Below are 22630 nucleotides of genomic sequence, written 5' to 3'. Positions count from 1 at the left end.
AATTCGCGTTTTGAAACAAACTATCAAAGTATTATTCTAGCAGCATAGCCGCACTTTAAGCAAGTGCAAGCTTACTCGCCTACAATCACAAGATTTCCGTATCGATGCCCATACGCAGTCAACTTTGCGAACATTGGTCTAAATTTAAAAAAAACGTCCCCGGGTAAATATATTCCTCCTTTCTTCGAAAGTCGGAACAAAAACCACAGCGTTTTTCGAAATTCAATTTTAATTTTCCAAGTTTTCAAAACAAATTGAACCAAACACAAGCCAATCTTTTAATTGAAGACACTTAATTGATGTAAGGTTTATATTGCAAATTGAACGTCCTTTTTAGTAATTGTGAGCAACAAAAAAAATCAATTGATGATGAAAAACTACAAGCAAGCAGTGTTTTTCGCTCCAATTAATCTCTTCCACTAATTGAGATACTCTTAGAAAATGAGAACCACCCCATGCGCAATTACTCAGCTTTTTTTCCAAATTTGGAACAAAAATACGACCGATTAGCTAGCCTCATTTCAGTTTGGATATCTTTAAGTTGGTAGAAAAAACTATGTTAAAAATCATTAGTTTGATTGCGGACAATTGACTGCATAAAAAACAACTCTAGCATAAGAGTTCCAATTTCTTCAAAAGTCTGAACAAAAAAATTGCAGCTGATTTTATCGAACATTTTCTTCTCGAAATCGCAAAATTACGGCTGCTATAGAATTGAAACAAGACTGCTTGTATCAGGGCGAAGCCTTGAATGTTCCGACTGCTTTATAAGGTTTATGGAGCAGTAATAACATTAAGAAATTCAATGAAATAAAACAAAAGAAAAAAATTTCTTTTCTAAAAAGTGAAATTTTTTATGAAAATCATCCCCTCACACGCCATATAAAGTACAAAAGGGTATATTTTGCAATAAATGGCAAATAAGCTTCTTTCAACCAACTTGGAACGATTTCTAAGACTGATTAACTCTCCGCTTACGCGTTAATAGCGCGAAATATATCGCGCGTCAATTGTCCCAAATTGGCCAAAATGGCAATCTTTAAAACCCCGTAACTTTACGAAAATTTATCACGGGTGAAATAATTTTTTTTTTCAAATTTGAGCTCAGGACAAGAATACCTTTCGAATCATATAAAAAAATTCCGTCAAAAATGGCTGTAAAACTCGAAATTTGTCTGAAGAAAAAAAACCATCCCGAGCACAAATATTCCGTTACTTTCGTATCGAAAGTCGGAACGGTAATTGCACTCCGGCTGCCTGCCCGTTTTTTTGTTACTACGGCAGACTAAGTTGTATCGACAACGTTTGTTTTAAACAGTGAGAACGTATACGAGAACAAGACTGCTCGTATCAGGGCAAAGCGAGTGCCCATTAATTCGTCTCGAATTGTTTTTGGTATTTGAAATATTGACTAAGTACAAATTTTAGGCTGATAATAACAATCTTTTGAATTTTGAGTCGCTTACAGAATTAACAAAACCAATTAGTTTGCCTCAATTCTATTTCGAACGATTATGAGTGCGAATAATTTGCCATGCATAAATAATTCGCGTATTGAAACAAACTATCAAAGTATTATTCTAGCAGCATAGCCGCACTTTAAGCAAGTGCAAGCTTACTCGCCTACAATCACAAGATTTCCGTATCGATGCCCATACGCAGTCAACTTTGCGAACATTGGTCTAAATTTAAAAAAAACGTCCCCGGGTAAATATATTCCTCCTTTCTTCGAAAGTCGGAACAAAAACCACAGCGTTTTTCGAAATTCAATTTTAATTTTCCAAGTTTTCAAAACAAATTGAACCAAACACAAGCCAATCTTTTAATTGAAGACACTTAATTGATGTAAGGTTTATATTGCAAATTGAACGTCCTTTTTAGTAATTGTGAGCAACAAAAAAAATCAATTTATGATGAAAAACTACAAGCAAGCAGTGTTTTTCGCTCCAATTAATCTCTTCCACTAATTGAGATACTCTTAGAAAATGAGTGCAAACTGCGAGTTTCATTAATGATACAATCAAAAGTCAATGACAAAGTTGCTCCAATCAATACAAACCCTAAACCCCAGACTGTCTTTCAGCTCGACATGAGTTTGTTTTCAAAAAACTGGTAAAGGTATAAACATTTCGCCCCGCTTAAGTTATTGTCATTTACATGGTGAGCATCAAAGAGTTATTTCTTGGAAGCGTAAATTAGTTTGAATGGCCAAATTAGGGCTTTTTTCTTTGTTTTTCCCTCCTGACAAAGTCGTCAGTTTTATTTAGTGACGAACGGCTTTGCAACGTTCAGTATGCAAAGCAAATAGGTCTGCATTAGCCTGCAAGGAGCGAGGAGCGATGAGTAGCCCACATGTCAACGGGTTTTTGTGATATGTAAAATTAGACAATCAAAAGTTTGGAGCCAAGGAGTTAAAAAAAAAACATTTAAAAAACTGAACAATCATATGGTACATAAGACAATTGAACCATGCGTTTACCGTTGGTACTAAAGGTCTTCGGCTGGTCGTTGACCTTGAGGCATAACCGCCATAACGTTTACAAAATGACGTCACGCGTGTATTAAGCTTGCTACATGCTTGCCGTTTCTGGGCTGCATGCTAGCGCTAGAATCTATTATGACCATTCATCCCTGGCTACCGAGGGTAAAGTTCAGTTCAACTACTTCAACATGTGTTAAGTTACCCCGGTTTCAATACGAAGTGTTTTAGTTTGTAAGGTTTTAAGTTTTGAAAGTCGACTCTAACTTTCAAAATCCTACTTGAATGTTTGTCAGCTTTTTTGAAAAGATGTTTTCTTACAGACTCCTGGAAAACGTACTAAAAGCAAGACCTTAACTGGTGCTCTAGCAGGGTAATCTTAGCAATTTTTGAAAGAAAAACGGGCCAGAAACAAAAATTTAGGCAATTTTTGAAGGCTTCTCTCCAAAATATTCTTTTTTCAACGCGCACTCCCTGGTCAAAGAGACACCTTTAGAAACCATTTTAGAGGCACCTCGAAAGGACGCTTTAGGGGGGGGGGGTATCTCCGAGGGGGGGGGGTATCTCCGCGACCGTAAATCTGCTACTGAATATAACCATAGCAGTCGTTCTCGACGTTATTAGCTGCATCGGGAAGTCCAGGAACTAATCAACACAACAGTTGCCATTGGACCGGAAAGGTAGAATAGGCAGAGGGTTACCGCCATGCAACCGCAAGAAGCTACCATTAAATCATGTGCTTATAATGTTTCTGTTCTCAGCTTCGTTGCGAAAATGAAAAGCATCGGAGATTGGAGTCCATTCCTGTCCATGTCGCTTCTCTAGGGCTGCCCCCAGGCTTACACGGAAATCCCCACACTTCATTCGTAGGCCAATAGCAAAATAACGTCATTGATCTTTTATTTGTACCCCCCTTGCAATGAGTTTGTCATCCAGTTGCCCAACAAGAGTCCATCACATGCTGGAATCCTTGTGGTATATCTGCTAAAGAAGCCATATTAGCCAGTTTTAAACAAGTAGGAATGAGGAACACCTCCATATCCACTTGCGCTATGGTTTTACGCTGCGAAGTTTTTAACCAAGCACCTTTTCAGAATTAGTTTGAGGTCAAAATTCATTCAATTCATTCAAAATGGGCATCTGATATCTGTTGAATGAACTTGCTTCTTAATCAGCTTTGAGGTCATCAAAATCAAATCGGATTCATTTCTTTTTGGGTTATGACTGTTGGTAGAAACAACCCTCTGTGTAATTTCACAATTTATTTGTGTGCCCTCCGCTATAATCTCTTCCTTTGAGAGTCCTATTACTCTTAAAGTAGGCTGGCCTTCTCATGCATGAAACGTAATTGCCACTCTACCCATCTTAGCAAAGGTTATCAGGAATCATATACGTAATGAAATATCTCGAGAGACCACAGTAGTAATTTTTTACGTTTTTGTTTTCGAAGCGGCATCATTTTAAGATACTTTTTTAAATTATTATATGGAGGAAAGAAGACGGTAAAGAAAACGATACTCTAAAAATAAGCCAAAAGAAATCAGTTCTTGAAAAATGGGCTTCTACTTTGTTTACCTCTCAATGGTCATTAAACAGTTGGAGAGATAATTTTTCAAAGCAATGCGTGAAAGTTTTATTGCTCTTGCCAACTTTGGCATCTCATTAGTTGATTGACAAATTTTTCTCTAAAAAGTTCTTCGGTTCGTAATAAGATTTTTTTTCGTAATTTACGCATTTTTCTACTTTCTTGGTGGCATCTTTTCAAACTAAGGGGCATCGGAGCTCACGAAAACTTATGAATTAATTCCTCCTTCGGCTGATGCTTGACCATTTTGCTGCTTAACCTTCACTTTTGTTTTTATTAGACAAAAGTTTTGTAATGTAGAAGTGGAAGTGATTCTAATTTGCACCCTAGATTGAGACGATAATCATCTAATACCCTGAAACAATTTCTTGTTAATTTATCTTAAATGAGAACACGACTGCTCGTATCATGAAAAACTTCTAAATGTTCGTACGATTCTTCAATGTCTATAGATATACTTTCGTTATGAAAAATAGAGAAAAGTTGCATGAAAACATTGACAAAAAGAGTCCGCCCACGTACTTTTTTTCTTATTATTTCTGACCTGAAAAAATTTATATCTTATCCGAGTTTCTGGTCAAAATTTTTTTAAAGCTTGAAAAAAGCCGATTCTGTTGAAATTCTTTACTTCGCATCTTATTTTTCTCCGAATTTAGCTAAACCTAGGCTATTACTAGCTAGAAAAAGTCTCCTGGCAGGGCTCGAACACCCGCCCTGTCATTATAAAAACGCTATGACATGATAAATAATAATACGTTTAGAAATCTAATGCAAGGCAACACTTGTTAAAACAAATGTTATTTTGCAATGTATTACTATGGCTATTGTGTATACCCGATGCATGTTTATCTCGTTAGGGTTGAGCAATGAACTTATTTCTGGTTATTTTTTTGCAGAAATTGTTCATTTCTTAACTAAAAAAAAGAAATAGATTACTTCCGTGCAAAAAAATACAAGGGAATTTGGCTAGATAATTTATATAATTTTTCGATAAAAAAAACAGCCTCCGTTGGGTACGGGCGCTGAAGCGGTCTAAAGTAAAAATTATTAGCACGAGATATATTGCGCTTTAATTATCCAAATTTGCTAGTTTGGCATTTTTCATACCCACCTTCCAATTTTCTCAAAATAAGATAACGCTAATTTTTTTTCTTTTTTAGCTCAGTACATACAGTTTTGCAGGCTGTGTTGAAACCATACGACAACCGATGCAAAACTAAAAGTCGGAATTTGTTCGGAGATAAAAAACGAGCAAAAATTGTCCGTCAATTGCTAAAATTGTCGGAACAAAACAATATTTCTTGTATTTTTGGCATCCAGAAACTTCGGCACGATGGTCCGTCACCTTTGAAACATTGTTCACTATTTTTATTCCGATTTTAAAAGATTTTTTGTGCGCTTCACAACTAATATTTTTGAAGGCTTAAAAACTCATAACCTTTGAAAAAATTGCTGCAAACTAATTGCCAATTTTTGAAAATATGAAAAAAAAATATTTAAAAATAGTTTTTAAATTTATAGATGAATTGTTGTCGTAATAGATGAATTGTTGCTCTGCCGTAATGATTGCAGAAAAACAATGATTTCTTGATGACGCAAAAATCATAAAAATTGAACAGCTCTTATAATAAAGGTTCAATAATATTTCTCTGATGGTCACAAAAAGTCATTTGAGTTAAAGTTCAACATTCCTAAAATTAAAGGCTCAATTTTGTCATTTTCAAAAATTTTTTACCAGGCCATATTTAAGGCTCAATTTTGTCTTTTTTTGTTTGCTGCTCCAAAATTTCTTATATGGTATTTTTTGCTATTCTTCAGTAGTTCTAAACCCAGTTGGTCAAAATTAACTTGGGCCTGGCTGTTTTTGTCACGCACAAAACATCAGAGCAAACGGTTATGTTTTAGATAGTCACTTCATCATCGCAAACGGACGTATTGTGAACTACCCTGTAGTCTATTGCACAGAGGCCTTCGCCCGACTGTTCGGCTACGACAGAGCCGAGATCATGTTGAAGAGTGCCTGCTGTTCGTTCCTGTTCGGGGAAATGACTGACGACAAGGCCACCACTCGGCTAAATGCCATCTTCGAATCACAGACGAAAGACAGCGTAGAACTGCTGCTATACAAGCGCAACAGTCAGTACATACTTTATATCAATTTAACACAACATAACCCCCTCCCCCCCCCCCCCCTCCATAAAAACCAAATTAAGATCCCCAGCTTTAATGTGCAATACTCGACTATACTTGACTCTGATTAGTTGTTAAACCCAATTCAGAATTAATTAAGTATCCTCCTCCTTAACCGTTGGTGGGATAGTTTTAAATTGCACCCAATTTCAATGCGTGAACATCAATTAGCCAAAAATGCGCTAAGTATCTGTGGTAACATAATGCTTCGGTCACACAGAAAAAAAACTATATTTCTGTTGCCATTCAAAAATCTGAAGTTTTGGTCTTGAATGAATGTTATTTGCTGATCAAATCTACCAAAAATGTCATGTGCAGGGTTTCAGATACATTTTGGATTTTATAAGAAGAGCCAATGAGAGTTTCCAACTGTTCTTAATCAGAAAGCACAGAAAAATTTCTGGCAGCTGATTTATGTATGTATGTTATATACAGGGGCGGATCTAGGATTTTCTCGAGGGGGGCGGATTTTCAAAAAAAATTGAAAATTTTGTCGACCTTTTTTATAGGTCGACCGAATTGATTATTCGAGCTCTCCCTAAGCACGGTTTAGTCCTGCTTTGGCCAAATTTTTCGTCTTCTGTTCATTTGTGTTTTGCAGGGAGCCCAGTGTGGATCCTGTATTACATATCCCCCATCTACAACGAGAGGGAGAAGGTGGTGTTGTTTGTGTGTACTGCCAAGGACATCACCTCTGTCAAACTACTCGAGAACGAAGACATCACTAAAGGCCGGTGTAAAACAAATTATAGCATTTTAGTAAAGTTATTTCTCTTCTAGTCGTTTGTTTGAAAAAAAGTTCCGATCATAGTAGATATGAAATTTCACTTTTGGCTGAAACAAAACAAACTTTCAAACTTTGACCAAATTTTGAATTGGTTTTAATAACAAAAATCTCAATTATAGAGAACAATTCTACTACTTTATTGGTAATTCATTTGATCACCGTTTCGTCCGTTTTGTTGTTTTCCATAAAAAATGTTGTTTTTCATAAACAAATTGAGTGATGGAATTTGAAAAAAAGCAAGAATGATCGGTTAAAAAGCAGTTTTGAAAATGATAAAAGAACCAAAAATATTGAGAACAGTTGTAAAAAAACTCATGTCTGACAAACTGTAGGTCATTTGCAAAAAAAAATAGTGGTGATTAAAAATCAAAACAAAACTGATCATATCAGAGCGAAGCCCTGAATGTTTCGACTGCCTATTAAGGTTTGTGTAGTAGTGTTCATTTTTATAAAATGAAATTTAAAAAAAAATAAAATTATTTTTTTTTAAAAAAAACTATCACCCCTACATGAAGTAAAATTGAATAATTTGCATCTAGCAAATATTTGATAGAGTAAATAGCAAGCTTCAATTCAATTTGTCACGACTTCTAAGAAGAAATAAATCGCTTCCCTCGCGCGTTATTAGCACGAAAGTCATTATCGTCCGTTTATTATCCCAAGCTAGTCATATTGGTTTTCTCTAAACCCCAGTAACTTATTTTTCAAATTATCTAATCAAAAAAATTTTCTTTTCTTTCTTTTTCCAAGGCTGAAACATTTCAACTCTCTATGACTGTCCTAAAATAAAAGTTTTCGATGATGTCTTTACGGAATTTTTGTTTAAGTCCATCCAACTTTTAAAAGGTCTTGAAATCAAACAATTTGATTGATTTTAAAACAACTTTCAAAAAACATTGAAAAAATGGTGCATATAGAAAACAGTCCCAGAAAAAAGTCCTATACAAAACAGTCCCGGTGAGCGCTCTACGCGCGTGTTGCCGCTTGGCGGCAATAATTGGCTCTTAATTTTGTATAGAGTCCTACCCTCTGTTGACAAACTCGCAACACGTTGGCGCGACTGCAGCGGTCATTTTGTTTTTATTCTATTTTTTTTCTATTTGGTGATCAAAAGATAATTCTCGGCCTGCCGTCTTGCTAAAATAATTATTACTTGGGACTGTTTTTCGGAATGCTTTGTATCTGACTGTTTTTTGTTCATTTTCATATTTTTCCGGACTAAAGCTCGATAATTGGTCTAAATAGTCTCTTATAATACGCGAACATGATTTTTTACTCTTAAATGTATGTGAGACGATTTTTAAAAACGTGAAAATCTTCAAAACTTTTCTTTATTATGAAATGTTACCAATATCTGAAACAAAAAAACTACTTCAGGCAACTTGAGGGCAGTTGGAAGCGTTAAAAACTTTTCATGATGCGAGCATACTTTTCCATATAAAAATTTTTATACAAGAGATGATCTAATGGTTTTTGTAATTTTTCGATTGAGTTATAAAAGATCTAATTTGACAAAATTATGACACGATTTGCACAATGTGAGCAGTGACGCTTGCAGAAAATGTCTAAGAAATTCAATAGTGAATGGATAATTTGAATTTGATCTTTCATTTTCACAAAATTTCTGAAGCAGCTGAAGGCTTTTTTTTCGCTCTTGAGTTCATGAAAACTGCTCTAACCACGCTAGCAATCAATTCATTTTGATTGCCTTAAGAACTTCTGAATTTGTTCTATTTTATATTTTGGTTTGGATTAATTCAGGTCTGGGTCGTTTTGCCCGACTAGCCAGAACAGTCACGCGGAAGACACCCTCTGGATTGTCCAGTTTCACTCCAGACAGCAGTATGAACAGTGCCGCCCCCTCGCCCTCCTTCGGAACGACGACAGGGGGTAACCAGAACGACCTCAGCCACAGTCTGAACAACAACCACAACCACTCCAACTACAGTAGTAGCCAACTAAGCAACAGTGCCAGCTTCAACAAACCCTCCAATGTAAGAACACACACTCCTAATTTATTATGTCATGACAAGCGTGACCTAATCAGTTGCTCAATTTAGAAAATTATTGAGTTTTTGTTTTGGAAAAACTCAGCTCCAGGGTGACCACATGGTCATTATTCAACGATTAGTCATTATTAGTCAGTATGTAGTCATTATTTTTTTTGACAGGTCATTATTTTCAAATGATTTCCTTCCTTTTATTTATAATATATTGAGTGATAGAAATATTGCTCAGAGTAGCGTATTTTTGAAGTCATTTGGTTTTTGATGGTGAGTAAAGGTCATTTTTTAAGGTCATTATTTGGTCATTTTTCTGGTTAACAGGTCACTTTTTGGTCTAATGAAATTCCATGTGGTCACCCTGATCCGCTCCATCTTTGAACATTTAGTTTTTACTCAAAAATTTTCTGCATGGGAAAAATAATTGAAGTCTGCTTCTATCGGTTAAAGTTTGATCCAAATTAGGACAAAAAAAACACGGAGTTTTCTTTGTGAAATTTCATAAACTTTTCGGCAAAATTGAGTCCTGTCTCTTAAATTAAAGCAGAAATGGAAGAGAATGGCCACTTTCTCCAGTCGCAGTCGGTCCATAAGTCAGGAAAAGGTGAGAAGACGCTTCATGTTTAAATGTGTTGAATGTCCACACATACTGAATGTTTACATGGCTTACAATAGATAGCATATTACGACTTACTAGCAAAAAAATGGCTATGGGTCATAATTCGGTGTTGTTGCTCGCCTATAATGACCAAAAAACTATTTTTGATCATTAAGCCATTGTAGTTATTGATAACAAAAAACAATGAGAAGTTCACTTTTCGAACATAAAGCTATAAGAAGTTGCAGTTTGCAACAAAAAATGAATACTTAGTGTTAAGACATATTTTTTGGTCATCGTTGACGCGCTTAAATGTGCTATGCTTAAATGTTTTTATCTAAAATGGCTTCATTTTCATGTCCTCAATCTGCGCATTATAGTTTATACTAATTGTTTCAACGGTCAATGAGTTCAAAAAGTAAGCTTACGTCATTTAATCAAAAAAATGACCTCTGAAGTATAAATACAAAGTGACCTTCATTTTTTCTCGTTTAAATTGGTCATTAATGTCTTTTTATTCATTTTTGCACATCTTTGTTTATTTATTGGTTAACATCTGAATAAGGTCTCATGTGTTAATAAACGGGTCATTAGTAGACTTGGTTTGATTTATGGTTTTATCACCAGATGGGTTTACCAAATAATTCATAACTGCTAGACGATAAACAGTGTAAAACTTCATGAGGTAGAAAATTTTTTTCGGTCTGATTTTCAGACATCAAAATAATCAAACTGCCTTTGTCTCCTCCAATGGAAACTGATTTAGGAGTTGAGTGGCTTTGATATAAAATATATCATATGATAGATCTTGAGAAAGGGTGGACTGAGAGAAGAATGATTCAACAGCAGAACATGTCCAAGAGAAGAAGAAAAAATATAATTGGAAACCACGAAATCAATACGCAACTCTCACAATAAAGCTCAAGCAATTTGCACATTTTGCCCTAAATTGCGTGCAGTAATTGTGCAAAAAACATCATGGATAAAAATTGATGATATTGGTTTTTGACTATCAATCTCTAGGTTGCCCAAAAAGAATCAAATAATCGATTGAAAAAGGATATTAATCGTGTATTTTGTCGAATCCATATAATCCTTATTTTTAATCGATTATAATGAATCAAATAGAATCAGGATTTTTTCTTGGCTCAACACACGTTGCAGTAGATAGTAATCCATGCGTTAAAATAGGTCCATATCTCTGATGTTGGGGGTGGCGTACACGGAGATAAAATCTTCGTTCGACTTCTAATTTTGCAGAGCGCTGCAAAACTAGAATAAACATTTCACATCTACAAAAAATAGTCAATTTTCATAGATTTTTATGAAGAAAAAAGTCGATTATATTAAAAACAAAATTGGATTCTTTTAAATTACGATAGATTATAATATAAAACCCCTTAAATATCCATTCTCATTTTGAAATGGGTCACGAATATCAATTTCATGACCTGAGGATTACGTTGTTTTCTGATATAATCCATTAAATTTAATTATACCCCATAAAACTCTCTGAGGGCGCTCGTAATAGGGCAAGTACCTGATTTTTTTCATTTGCTTTAAGATTTCTTGTAGTTTCTCTAGATCGAAATTTAAATAAAGTTGAAACATTTTTAATTTAGTTGTGCTGCTAAAACTTCTCACCATGAGCCATGTCAAGAACAAAGCGATATATTTCTTACATTGGACTGGACATGGTTAATTTGAGGAAAAACATGCGTTCTCTGGGTCGACCGGATCTAATTCACATCTTTCCCCCTTTGCAAAAAAAGGGGAAGGAGTTTGTAAAGTACGATAAATTGATCAGATTTTTGGCCAATCAGAATGTAGCAAACTTTTTTGTGCTGTCTTACATTTTTTGTTTATAGGGGTGGAAATTCTGAAAACAAAAACACAGGGGAGACATAGTTAAATAGATCTGGTCGATCAAAATGATTTTGAGAGCTCCTCTAAAACCCTCTAGGACCCTCTAAAACAATTTTTTACCAAACATTTCAGTTGAAAAATAAAGCGAGAAGGTGAGCAACCATTTCTACTCGTTTCTTGCTTCCAAATTTTTCCTAAATGTACCCCTTTGGTGCAATTCTAAAATATCTAGTTTTAGTTGAACAACTACAAATTTTTTCTTCTGGCATTTTCGACGCTTATAAACACTAAATTAAATGAGGGCGTACTCCCACAAAACGCGTATTTTTTGGAAAAGTTTTTATATTTGGATCAGTTATGTTGCCTCAGTCTACATAACTAATTCAATTCGCCGTAACGCCACGCATTAATAGAAAACTCTTAAATAGCGCGCATTAATTACTCCAAAATAATCAAACAAAAAAATTTCAAATCCTCGTAGCTTTTTACAAACGGTCACAAGTAAAAAGTTTTTATTCTGATTTGGAAAACATCAACATTTTTAAGGTACCGACAAATCTCAACAAAAGAAAATTAAAGGAAAGCGACAACTCGCAAACTTGTGAAGCTAATTGGAAACTTTACATTCTCGGTTGAAGGTCACTGGTGTCTTAACCGTCTCTAAATTTTGTATAATGTCCTATCCTCTGTTGGTAAGCTCGCAACACGTTGGCGCGACTGCGGCTGTGAATATATTGCGATCGTCTTTTAGAGCGAGTTGTCTTTTATTGCGAGTTGTCGCATTACCAATTTTAAACATTTTACCGGTGAAAAAGTTTCTTTTAAAAAATTAATTTTCATTAATGTCAAAATTAATCTGAAAAAAAAGCCGCGCCAAACATATATTTTTTCAAAAGTCGTATGAAAAATTTCGACTATGCCGTAGCAATCAAGTTAGCATTTTTTAGCTGGAAGTGGAACTCGATTTTAAATGTTTCACTGAAATATTATTCACGGCAAACACTTAATAGCCAGGTAAAAATAGTCTAGTTTGGGACCATTCTGCTCAGTGCTACCCCTCCGACCCATTAACTTTACATAATTGAATGTGAACAACATACGGGATAGGACAAAAAAGTACTCGATATAAATTACGAACTGGATAGCAATGATTAATTCTTTGAAACACGAGAAGCAAAAAAAAACAAATTGGGAGGGTTGTATTGAAGTTGAGGGGAGGCTACAAACAAAGCCAAATGTTGAATATAAAATCTATGGGTTCATCAATTTTAATTTAGTTTTACAACGCAATGGAATTGAAAAGGGTGTATATGAGAGAGATTTCACTATTAAATAAAACTAATAAAAGCATGAAATGACTATAAAAGCTATTTTAGATTTTCAGAGCACTTTTTGTAGAGAACTTATAAAAAAATACTTTTTTGAAATTCAAATACTTACAAATATTAAAGCATTCTCTTGTTTATACAATGTTTTGTATGAGCGCTGGTCTAATTAGGTTTTTGAACGTTTTCAAAAGGAAATAATGACTTTATGTCCTAAATAGAACTACTGCACTAGCCATGGTCAATATCTTCCATTTGAGCTGAGTCATAAGGGGGTGAGGGGGTGAAGTGTTTCCTGCTTTGGTCTGTTGGGGTGTCTGGTCCATACTACTCCTATACCACTCTCTCACATCATTCACAGTGTTGTTTTGCATAGTGGCCTCACATTGTGCGTCCGAAGTGTCCAGTTTGGCAAAATTCTAGAGAAACAAAAACATAACAAGTTCAACACTAGCTGATAGTTATGGAAGATTTCTTTGTTCTATTCTTCCGTTGATGGTTACATTGGTGAGAAAAAAGCACTGCATTTGAAATTTTAGAGATTTATTTAGATTATTCAAAAAATTCCTTTGAATACCTGGTAAATGGGTTTTTAAAATGAGGGCTCCGATTCGAGTGTAATTGATAATGGCGTACCTTGTTGCACCCATCGCACGTGCAACAGATGCTAGTGCAACTCCAGTCTGCCATGTCTGCGTCCTGTTTGCCAGTGGGAAGGTTCACCCCGAAGATGTTGCGAAGGGTGTTGTAGCAGAAGCGTCTGAGGAGAACCTGGCTGGAGGAGACACACACTTGTCGGTAGTGGTCGTCCTCTTCTCCCACACAGCCCCGCAGGTAGTAGGGCTTGATCGACTACCAATCAAACAAAAGGTAGAGCCAATTATAATAACGCAATTTTATGGTCTAAATTTTCGGCTCTTTTCCAGTCCCCCACCTTTCAAATTCAATTTTGAAAAGTCTATTTAACGTTGTCACAATGCAATGAAATTTGGCGTGGTGAACAAATCGACAATTCTGAACGGATTTGTTCTTCAAACTTTACAGCGTAACTTCACGCATTTAGCCGTAATAACACGTAAAACAAATATAAAACTCGTTATTTTGAAAGGGGGGAACCGGAAAAAAGCCAAACTGATCAAATTAAGGTTTTTATATTGGTTGTGGTTTGGGAGAGCTCAGAAAATCAATTTGGTCGACCTAAAAAAAGGTCGACAAATTTGTTTTTTAAATCCCCCCCTCGAGAAATTCCTAGATCCGCGCCTGCTCATGAGCCTTCTCTTTGTTCTTTTTAGCCTATGAACTTAGCCTATGTCCAATTGAATTATGTTTTTTTTGAGTTTATTCAAAAGTTCAAAACATCTGAAAATTGTTCATGTGAGAAGAGGGTGTTTTTTATAAATTGTTGTGCTATTGTTACGCGGGGTATGTTTTAAGAGGACAATAGAAGCAAGAGGACTTTAAAAAGAAAGTATCTCCTACCGGATCTTTATTGTACATCTTGACCACAGCACAAGCCTTGCTGTCTGACTTGTAGCACTTGGCCAGTTTGCCACCATTGGACTCACTGTGCACACACTGCTCAAACGTAGTCTGCAGTTCCTGAACAACAAGCATAACACTTCAAAACTCACCCCATTTCCCCTTTGAGCTACTTAGGGAAATTGTAATCTGGCAGATTTGCACTAAACAAGGGCTCTTTCGCAAAATAGAGAAAGAGCCTAAATCTGAAATAATTACGGTACCTTATCCAGATTGAGCACTGGCACTGTGCACCCATAACACGACAACTCGGCCGCGCATTCCTCAGTCGGCTCACCCGACATGGAGTCGCAGTAGTCATCACACCATCCGACACTAACGAGGAGGAACAGTAGCACAGGTGCTAGTAATAATTGGACCTTTCCAGAAGGTTCTAGAAGGAACCGCCGTTGACGTAATACCATTTTTGAAACTGTTTGATTGAAGTCTATAGGCTTTTGCTTTTCAATAGATGTCTCCGTCTTCTTAAGTCTCTGTTGCAAAAACAAAAGGTTCGGTTAAGTAACGGATTGATGATTTGCGTTCTAAGCTGTTCTAAATCCAAGCTCAATTTCAAATCGCAGCTGACTTTTCTCAGTCGTTGACATTCCCAGTGTGAATCTTCTTGGTTGATTTGGGTTCCATTTCTAACGACGCACGTGCAAATGGCCAAAAGCTCCAAGAACTTATAGAGTAGTAGACTGTTTTGAATTAACCGCTCAACGATTAGTAAAATAGTCTAATTCGTAATTCGACCGGCTCTTTTTCCTCCCACTTGCAAATTTTTACAAATGAAAAAATTGTTCGCATTGTTCGATTCTTGTGAAAATTAGCATACGGACTAGTAAGGCCATGGCAAACATATTTGGTCTTCATAATTAACTTGTAATTGATGCTAGTGTGAGGTGGGGAAAAGAACAAGAGCCTTTCGACTTAATCGACTTCATTTTGTTCATACTTTAATGTAGATCTATTACTTTATCCTTTTCCAAAGTTTTCAAAATTTTGTGAATTGTTAACTTTATTGCTATTTTAACTAATCAACATGATTTTTACTACAAACAATTTTCGATGAACCAAAAAGCTCTTTCCAGGCGTTCTTTTGGAGCGAGACGTTTGTTTGGCGTATTCAAACAGATTTTGGCGACTTAATTGGAAGTTATATTAAAAAAATACTTTTCGGGCAAAAAGATCAGAAAAATCGAGATAAAAAATCAGACAAAACGTTCTAACAACAATCAGCTTTATAGTTCAAATATTTGTTTGTAAAATTCGGGTGCATAAAGATGCATAACATAGAGATAGAGATGATTAGTCTTGCCAATTAGACCCCTGAACTACGCCAAAAATACGAAGAAAACCAAATTTCTGTAGTTTATCTGCCCGAAACAATTTATCAACATTTTGTGATCTGGAAAAACATTTGAAGTTGACTTTTGACGATTTGCTAATTCAAAAATTTTAAAGAAAAAATTCAACCTTAATTCATCAAGACTAATTTCATCTACAAAACGGCCAAAGAGTGCATGGAAAATTATACCAAGAGACAAAAAAGTTTGCATTTGAAGCTTCTGAAATGAATCATGATTTTTTTTCAAAATTACAACCAAAAACGTCATTGAATCAGTTTACTTAAATATTTGATATCTGAAAAAGACAAAAAGTAATCTTCGAATTGACTTCTTTAGATGAACTTTTTATGATTTCTTTTGACTTTTCGCTAACTTTTGAATCTAAAACCTAAATTGGATCAGATGTCTCAACAATGACAAGTTTTGTCATTATCACTTTGGAATCAGTTAAATTACAGTTCAATCTGCTTGATTATGATTACACACTTGACGCCGAAAGAAATTTCCTTGGGCATACTGAAACCTTCCAAATGTTGAACTTTTAGCTGATGAATACAGCAACCGATCGCTAGATGAAATTTAAGTCATTGCCAGATTGAAGAATGCAAAAAATATTTGAATCGAAATTTAATCAAATCAATTTTGTAAGATTTTTCTGAAAAAAAAGTTGTTACTAGTATAACAAATTCTAACTTTCTACTTAACTTGAAAAACCTTTGCGCCTTTGCTCAGCTTTTCTCAACTGATGCGCGCTTCTACAGCTCCACCCATGAGAATATATTAAAATTTTTTGTGCCGATTTTTGTCAAAAAGGACGGAATGTTTGTGCTCTGGATGGCTGTTTCTCCGGAAAAATTTTCTAATGTTTTTTTTCTAGCATTTTTGTCTGAGTTTTTTATATATTCTGAAAGACTGAGTTCAAAACTAAAGTGATATTTCATCTTTGGTATTTTTCTTAAAAAGTAAAAAAGGATTTGAAAATTGCCATTTTAGCAAACTTGACATAGTTAGCGCATATGGGTCGATTTAAGCCCTCCCAGAAAGCATTCCAAAACTGAATTAAGTGTCAATCTTTTTTATCAGGGTTGGGAAGCTATTTAACATTGTTATTTAACATTCAATTTAACTTACAATGTTATTTACAATTTCGTACAGTGATCTTAGCTGTTTCTTAGAATTGTGTATTTCTTAGAAAAACACTCCGCTGATAACTGTGTTTCATATTGAATATCATTCCGCTGTGGGGACATAATATGAATTTTTATGTGTGCTGAATTTTTTCAGTACGTTTTCAGTTGTTTTATTTTTGGAAATATTCGACGAGATTTAATTTTTCTCTTTAAAATCTACAGCCTAAACGTCGAATGACCTTGTAAACATCCAGGAATTTACTTTGATACAAGCTTTCTTGTTTTTTCTTAATTTTTCAGAAAAGTGACGCAACAATTGTGCTCGACTTGGTTCAACTAGGCCCTTTTCAACTATGCTCGATAGAATTTTGTGTGTCAGTTTCTTATCTATAAACAAGATAAAAATTCAAAAAATCCTTTTTTTTTTCATTTTTTTTATCTTCAATCTCCTAATCAAAAAATTTTCCATCAGGGCACTAAAAGGCAATTGGAACAGTCCGGATTTCGCCCGGATATGCGCACTTTTTTTGTTTTCTGCTGATTTTGAAAAGCTTTAGACATTAATTGTCTATTCAAATGTGCAATTTCAACTCAAAAGTTTGTCGATTTATTTTTAGGTTGACCAAAATGATTTTTCGAGCGCTCTAAGAAAATTATAAAGGCCGTATTTAGACAAAAATTTCAAAAATGCCGTTCCTTTTCAAAATTATCATATATTGGCGCCAAAGGAGCCTTCAGAGAAGTTTAACGATTGGTCAGCCAAAAATGGATGTCATAAAAATAATACCAAAGAGGGAATCCTTTGATTGGTTAAGGGGTCGAATCCATGAGGGGGGACTCGACACCCTTTCAGTTCGAAGGGCTGGAAGTTTAAACAAATTGAGGATATCCGTTTGTTGTTCATATTCAGCTCATCGTTCCTTGTTGCAAACATGAGAAGAGATTGTTGGAAAGAAAAGAGGAAAGACATCATTGAGAGGAGACAGACTATATTTTTCACTTAGTAAAAAACTTTTTGGCATAGAATAATACTTGACTTAAAATAAAAGGCTTTGATTACCCAATATCATTACCATCAAACATGTTTAAGTGACAAGTAGAAGAATTTAGAAGAATTTCACAAGTTTTGTACTATAGCAAACTGTACTTTTTTTTCAGGACAAACGATTTTACTATCAGGAGATGAAAGTGAGAAATTTCAACCAAATCAAATTCATTTTCAAATCCAATGTAGAAGAATTAAGATAATTTGGTCATTTTAGCTGTTCATGGTTAGTGCGTTTGTATATATCCAAAAAGGCGCCATATTATTTGACCTTCATATTAACTTTTTGTGTATAAGATGTTTTTCATTGCACGCAGAAGCGCAATCTATAATTTTTGAGTTATTATGTTTAGAAGGTGGAATGATCCCATTAAAACAACGCTGATTTTTAATTCAATTTTGAAAAGCAAAATTGCAAAGGTGCGGCCTAAAAAAAACAAGACATTAGTTTCCTAGATACCCTAGTTTTAGCTAACCATAAAAAAATCATGGTCAATTTAGCAAGCAAAGATTTATTTCAATGATCAAAACATTATCTAAAATAATTAATAATTTTTTGCAATACAAAGTACATTTATTATGTACATTTATTTACAATAAATGCGACGCAAAATCGACAGCAAGGAAAAATACTCTTAAGGAGAAACCATTAAAATTGTGAACATAAGCCCATAATTGATTATCGAATTGTCTAAAACCGGCCTACTTTCTAGCTTCAAAATCACCCGAAATTACCCAATCAATCAAAAACACATAAGATTTCAATCAGTCTCAAGTTTAGGCTGGTACATTCATGTCATCGAAATACAGTTATAAGTCCTTCTTAATGTCAAAACTTAAATTAGGATAGAAAACCATTCAAAATCAGGAAAATCATTTTTTTTGCGTTTTTATATTTTATTTGTTTTTATGTTATTATTTCATGTTTCAACGTCATATCGAACAATATTTTTTGTCCAAAGGAAAATTTTGAATCCAATGACAAAAAAAAATTGTTTTGAGTAAACTTCAAATTTGACACAATGGTTTTTATGATAGAAACTGAACAACTAAAAATCTGGCAAAAATATATTCTACTCCAAGCTGCGAAAAAAAGCTAATCATGATTGCGTCAAAGTTCCTTTGATTAAAAAAGTTTCTTTTAAATTTTTTTTGATTTGTTCAGAAAACTTTAAGTTCTAGAACATTCTTGTATGTGATGATGTAATCTGTTCAGACGTTCACTTCGCAGCTGGAGGAGATAGAGTACCCGAGGTACATGTTGGAAGCACCCAAGACACCGCCTTATACCATTCTTCACACATCCACATTCAAACAGACGTGGGACTGGGTAAGTCAGGCATCATTTTTAGTTAACCAGCTAGAGCCCTAACCAGAAGGTTAAGTATTTAAGGTTAACTAAGCTCTGGCTACTTTACAAAAGCTCACCTTGTAAATTGCAACGCGCGTGCGATTTGAACCCGCAATCATATAATTGCTCGGCACCATCAATACCGATGCGCCACAACGCCACGTTACATAATGAACTCATATAATTGGATGAACGAGGCCTTTGTAGTGCGGTCAAAAAGCAGACAAGTCTTAAAGCAGACATGTCATAAACCAAGCAGAATCGAGATGAGAAAAGAAAACAAACATACTAAATTAATATTTGTTTATTGTTCTTGCGTACATTTGTTCTCTATTTCGATTCTGATTGGTTAATGACGTTTCTACTATATGAACCTGTCTAATTACTTATCCAAACCGAAAGCACCTTTGCAAAGACATGTGCAAAGTGAGGCGAAAATTGAATACTTAAGCACTAAGAAAATGATGACATTATCGGTTGGAAACTGTTCAAACTACCGAAGAAATGTTCACCTAACATGAGAAAGCGTCCATTGCTGACGATCCTACACCATTTTGAAAAAATTGACAATTATCTAATTTGAAATTTATAAATGCAGTTTTAGGCGTGCGCTACCCCAAAATTAAAGGTGGGGTCTTCAATGCCTTCCTGTTGTCTTTGAGAACCATATAATTTTCTCTTCTGACCTGAGTACATCACAAAATTACTTTCATGTACCGTATAAGGCTTCAATGATGGATTCAAGAACACATACATGATTAAGTTTTTTAATCATGCCCGCTTGTAACGTATTTTGTTTCCTGGCTTTTCAGAATGACATGGATAAATCAGGAAGGAATACCAGTTAATTTATCTCGCGGTGTCAAAGAGGAAACCAGCGCAGAAGATGGTAAAAGAATGAAGTACCAATACCAGGGCAGGCAGGGCTTCTAATGAAACCCTTTCATCACGGCTTGAATCAATCTTTTTAAAAGGCAGTAGTGTTCATAACTTGCATGGACTTAATCTGCAGAAAGATGTCTGAGTGGTGCATTGAATTTTGGGCGATCAAGTCCGTCTTGTCCGTGTTTTACGAACAGAATGACTATTTGTCCGCCGCCCTAGAAAGTGGGATTCTCAAAGAGTTTTTGTTCCCATCATCCCTGCAAAAATATTCCAATCCACCATGACTCACAGACTGGTGTAATTAAAGAAAACAAAAGATTTTTTTTTCCGATTTTCTTTCTCGCTCAGCTGATTGGATTTTGAGTTTTTCGCAACTAATTTTGCTGCAAAAACTTCTTTAAACAGTTTTCTTTCAGTCACTTTGACTTAATTGTTACCTAAAAATAGTAATTTCCTTGCTTAATTTTTTTTGTTCTAAGAATTAGTACTCAAAAATTGAGTAATTTTTGTTTTTGTAAATAACCCGAAACTCAAGCAAAGGCGATTGACATGGGCGGATCTAGGATTTTCTCGAGGGAGGGGGCGGATTTTCAAAAAATGTTTGAAAATTTTGTCGACCTTTTTTTTGGTCGAGCAAATTGATTTCCCGAGCTCTCCCAAAGCACTAAAAAGAGTTCCTGTTGTGGCCAAATTTTCCTGCACCCCAGGTAAAACTTAAAAAAAACAGGCCAAAAAAGCATTTTTTAGGCACTTTTTTGGACAATTTTGACCAATAAACTGCGTTTTTTCGGCGCGCGCTCCCCCTCAAGTTTGTAATATATTGGCGCGAATGGCGCCTTCAGAAAAATTTTAGAGTCCGTCACCAAAAATTGATATCTTAAAATAGTACAAAGGGACGACCCTTTGATTCGGCAGGGGGTCGAATCCCGAAGAGAAAGCGTCCTCCCCCCCCCCCCCCCCCCGCCCCCTAAATCTGCCTCTGGCGATTGATTATCTCTCGTGTATCGTGTAAGACTATCACCTGCTTCATTCATTACCTCAAAAACAGATTGGTTTGCAGTCTTTGCTCGTGTTGTAACTTGTGAGTCTGTCTGTTCAGGTTCTGTTCATGCTGACAGTGTACACTGCAATCATGGTGCCATTTGAGATAGTGTACGAGGTGGCCCAGGAGGATGTGTTCGTCGGCATCATAGACTTGTGTGTGGACACTGCATTCATCATAGGCTAGTCTTATATTCACAACACATCCACAGTTTGGGATATTAATGCTAACATCCACAAACCCGCCCTCCTCCCTATTTCATACGGGGAGAGGGTAATCAATACATGGTGTGAATTTTGAACAAGGTCAAACGTTGAAGGGCGTGTAAAGTTATAGGCTGGAAATCAGGGGCCTGTTAAGGAAAGGGCGTAATGAGGTTTCGGTTTGGGCGCCCTCTTCCCCTCAGGAATTTGACCCCCTCGCTACTCAAAGGGCCAATAGTTTAGCACTATTAAGATCCATTTGGGGCCGACCCTAAAAGTTTTAAAATGCGCTAAAACCTTGCTAAAAAATCTGAAAAAGGCTATTTTGGTCCATTTCTTCTTCTAAAACTTGCCTGCGGCCCAGAAACTTTCTGCGAAAGAGTGTCTTTATGGTGTTTTTGGAGAGGTCCAAAAATTAAATAGGTCAACTTAAAAAAAATAACAAATTTCTCCCCCTCTCAAAAAAGTCCCAGATCCTCCCTTTGGTACAAACTTGTTACAAGAGACCGCGAAGGAATTGTGAGCAAATCTTTATTTGTGTTATGAACCAATTATTTCGTTAAAATCGATGTTTCTTGCTTAGACAATTATTGTTTCGATTTTGATAACAAACGTAACGGAATATTTGTGCTCGGGTGGGTTTTTTTTCTTCAGACAAATTTCGACTTTTTAACTGGCCATTTTTGACAATTTTCTAATTTATTCAAAAGGTATAGTTAATCTAAGCTCAAATTTGGAAAATAATTCACCTATGATCTTCTTTCGTAAAAATATGGGTGTTTAGACATTGCCATTTTGGCCAATTAGGGACAATTAACGAGCGATATATCTCGCGCTTTCAACGCTTAAGCGGATATTTAAGCCTCAAAAAAATTGTTGCAAATGATTTGAAACAGGCTATTTGTCTTAGTTTTTACTTTACTAGGAGCAAAACCTATCACTTTGTACTTTATATGACATGTGGGGGATGAAGTAGAAAATAACTCAAAAATTTTGAATTTTTTTTTCTAAAAATGTCAAAAATTTTTTAAAGCAAACCTTACTTCATAGACATTAAGAAACAGTCGGATCAACCAAGATTTTTATCTGATACGAGCAGTCTTGTTAACATTGTAGCTCCCGGGTTGAAAGCCGCGACTTACCCTGAACATTTGAAAATTGCATCATGTCTAAACCCAGACCCAAATTGCATAGTCGCGACCAGATTTTGGGTCGCAAAAATCTGAATTCAGGTTATATATCAGCAAAAATCCAATTATATGAAAACTTAA

The 22630-nt window shown here is 35.4% G+C and overlaps 1 protein-coding gene across 6 annotated transcripts in view; it reads left to right on the top strand.

Annotated features, from left to right (window-relative positions):
- Positions 1 to 22630, top strand: part of LOC134846925 (potassium voltage-gated channel subfamily H member 1-like) — a 60656-nt gene that overhangs the window by 8974 nt on the left and 29052 nt on the right. The window contains exons 2-8 of one of the 6 annotated variants that reach the window (XM_063864363.1): positions 5970 to 6200; positions 6856 to 6984; positions 8803 to 9035; positions 9592 to 9648; positions 17992 to 18021; positions 19095 to 19208; positions 21214 to 21337. In XM_063864363.1, coding sequence (XP_063720433.1) covers positions 5970 to 6200; positions 6856 to 6984; positions 8803 to 9035; positions 9592 to 9648; positions 17992 to 18021; positions 19095 to 19208; positions 21214 to 21337 — 918 coding nt within the window. Of the gene's footprint in view, positions 1 to 5969; positions 6201 to 6855; positions 6985 to 8802; positions 9036 to 9588; positions 9649 to 17991; positions 18022 to 19094; positions 19209 to 21213; positions 21338 to 22630 lie in introns of all 6 variants that reach the window. The other 5 variants (XM_063864362.1, XM_063864366.1, XM_063864365.1 and 2 more) reach the window with 5 other exon arrangements.

This window comes from Symsagittifera roscoffensis, chromosome 5 (assembly GCF_963678635.1).
Source record: "Symsagittifera roscoffensis chromosome 5, txSymRosc1.1, whole genome shotgun sequence".
NCBI classification, from domain to species: domain Eukaryota; kingdom Metazoa; phylum Xenacoelomorpha; order Acoela; family Convolutidae; genus Symsagittifera; species Symsagittifera roscoffensis.
This window is presented reverse-complemented; position numbering and strand designations above follow the sequence as displayed.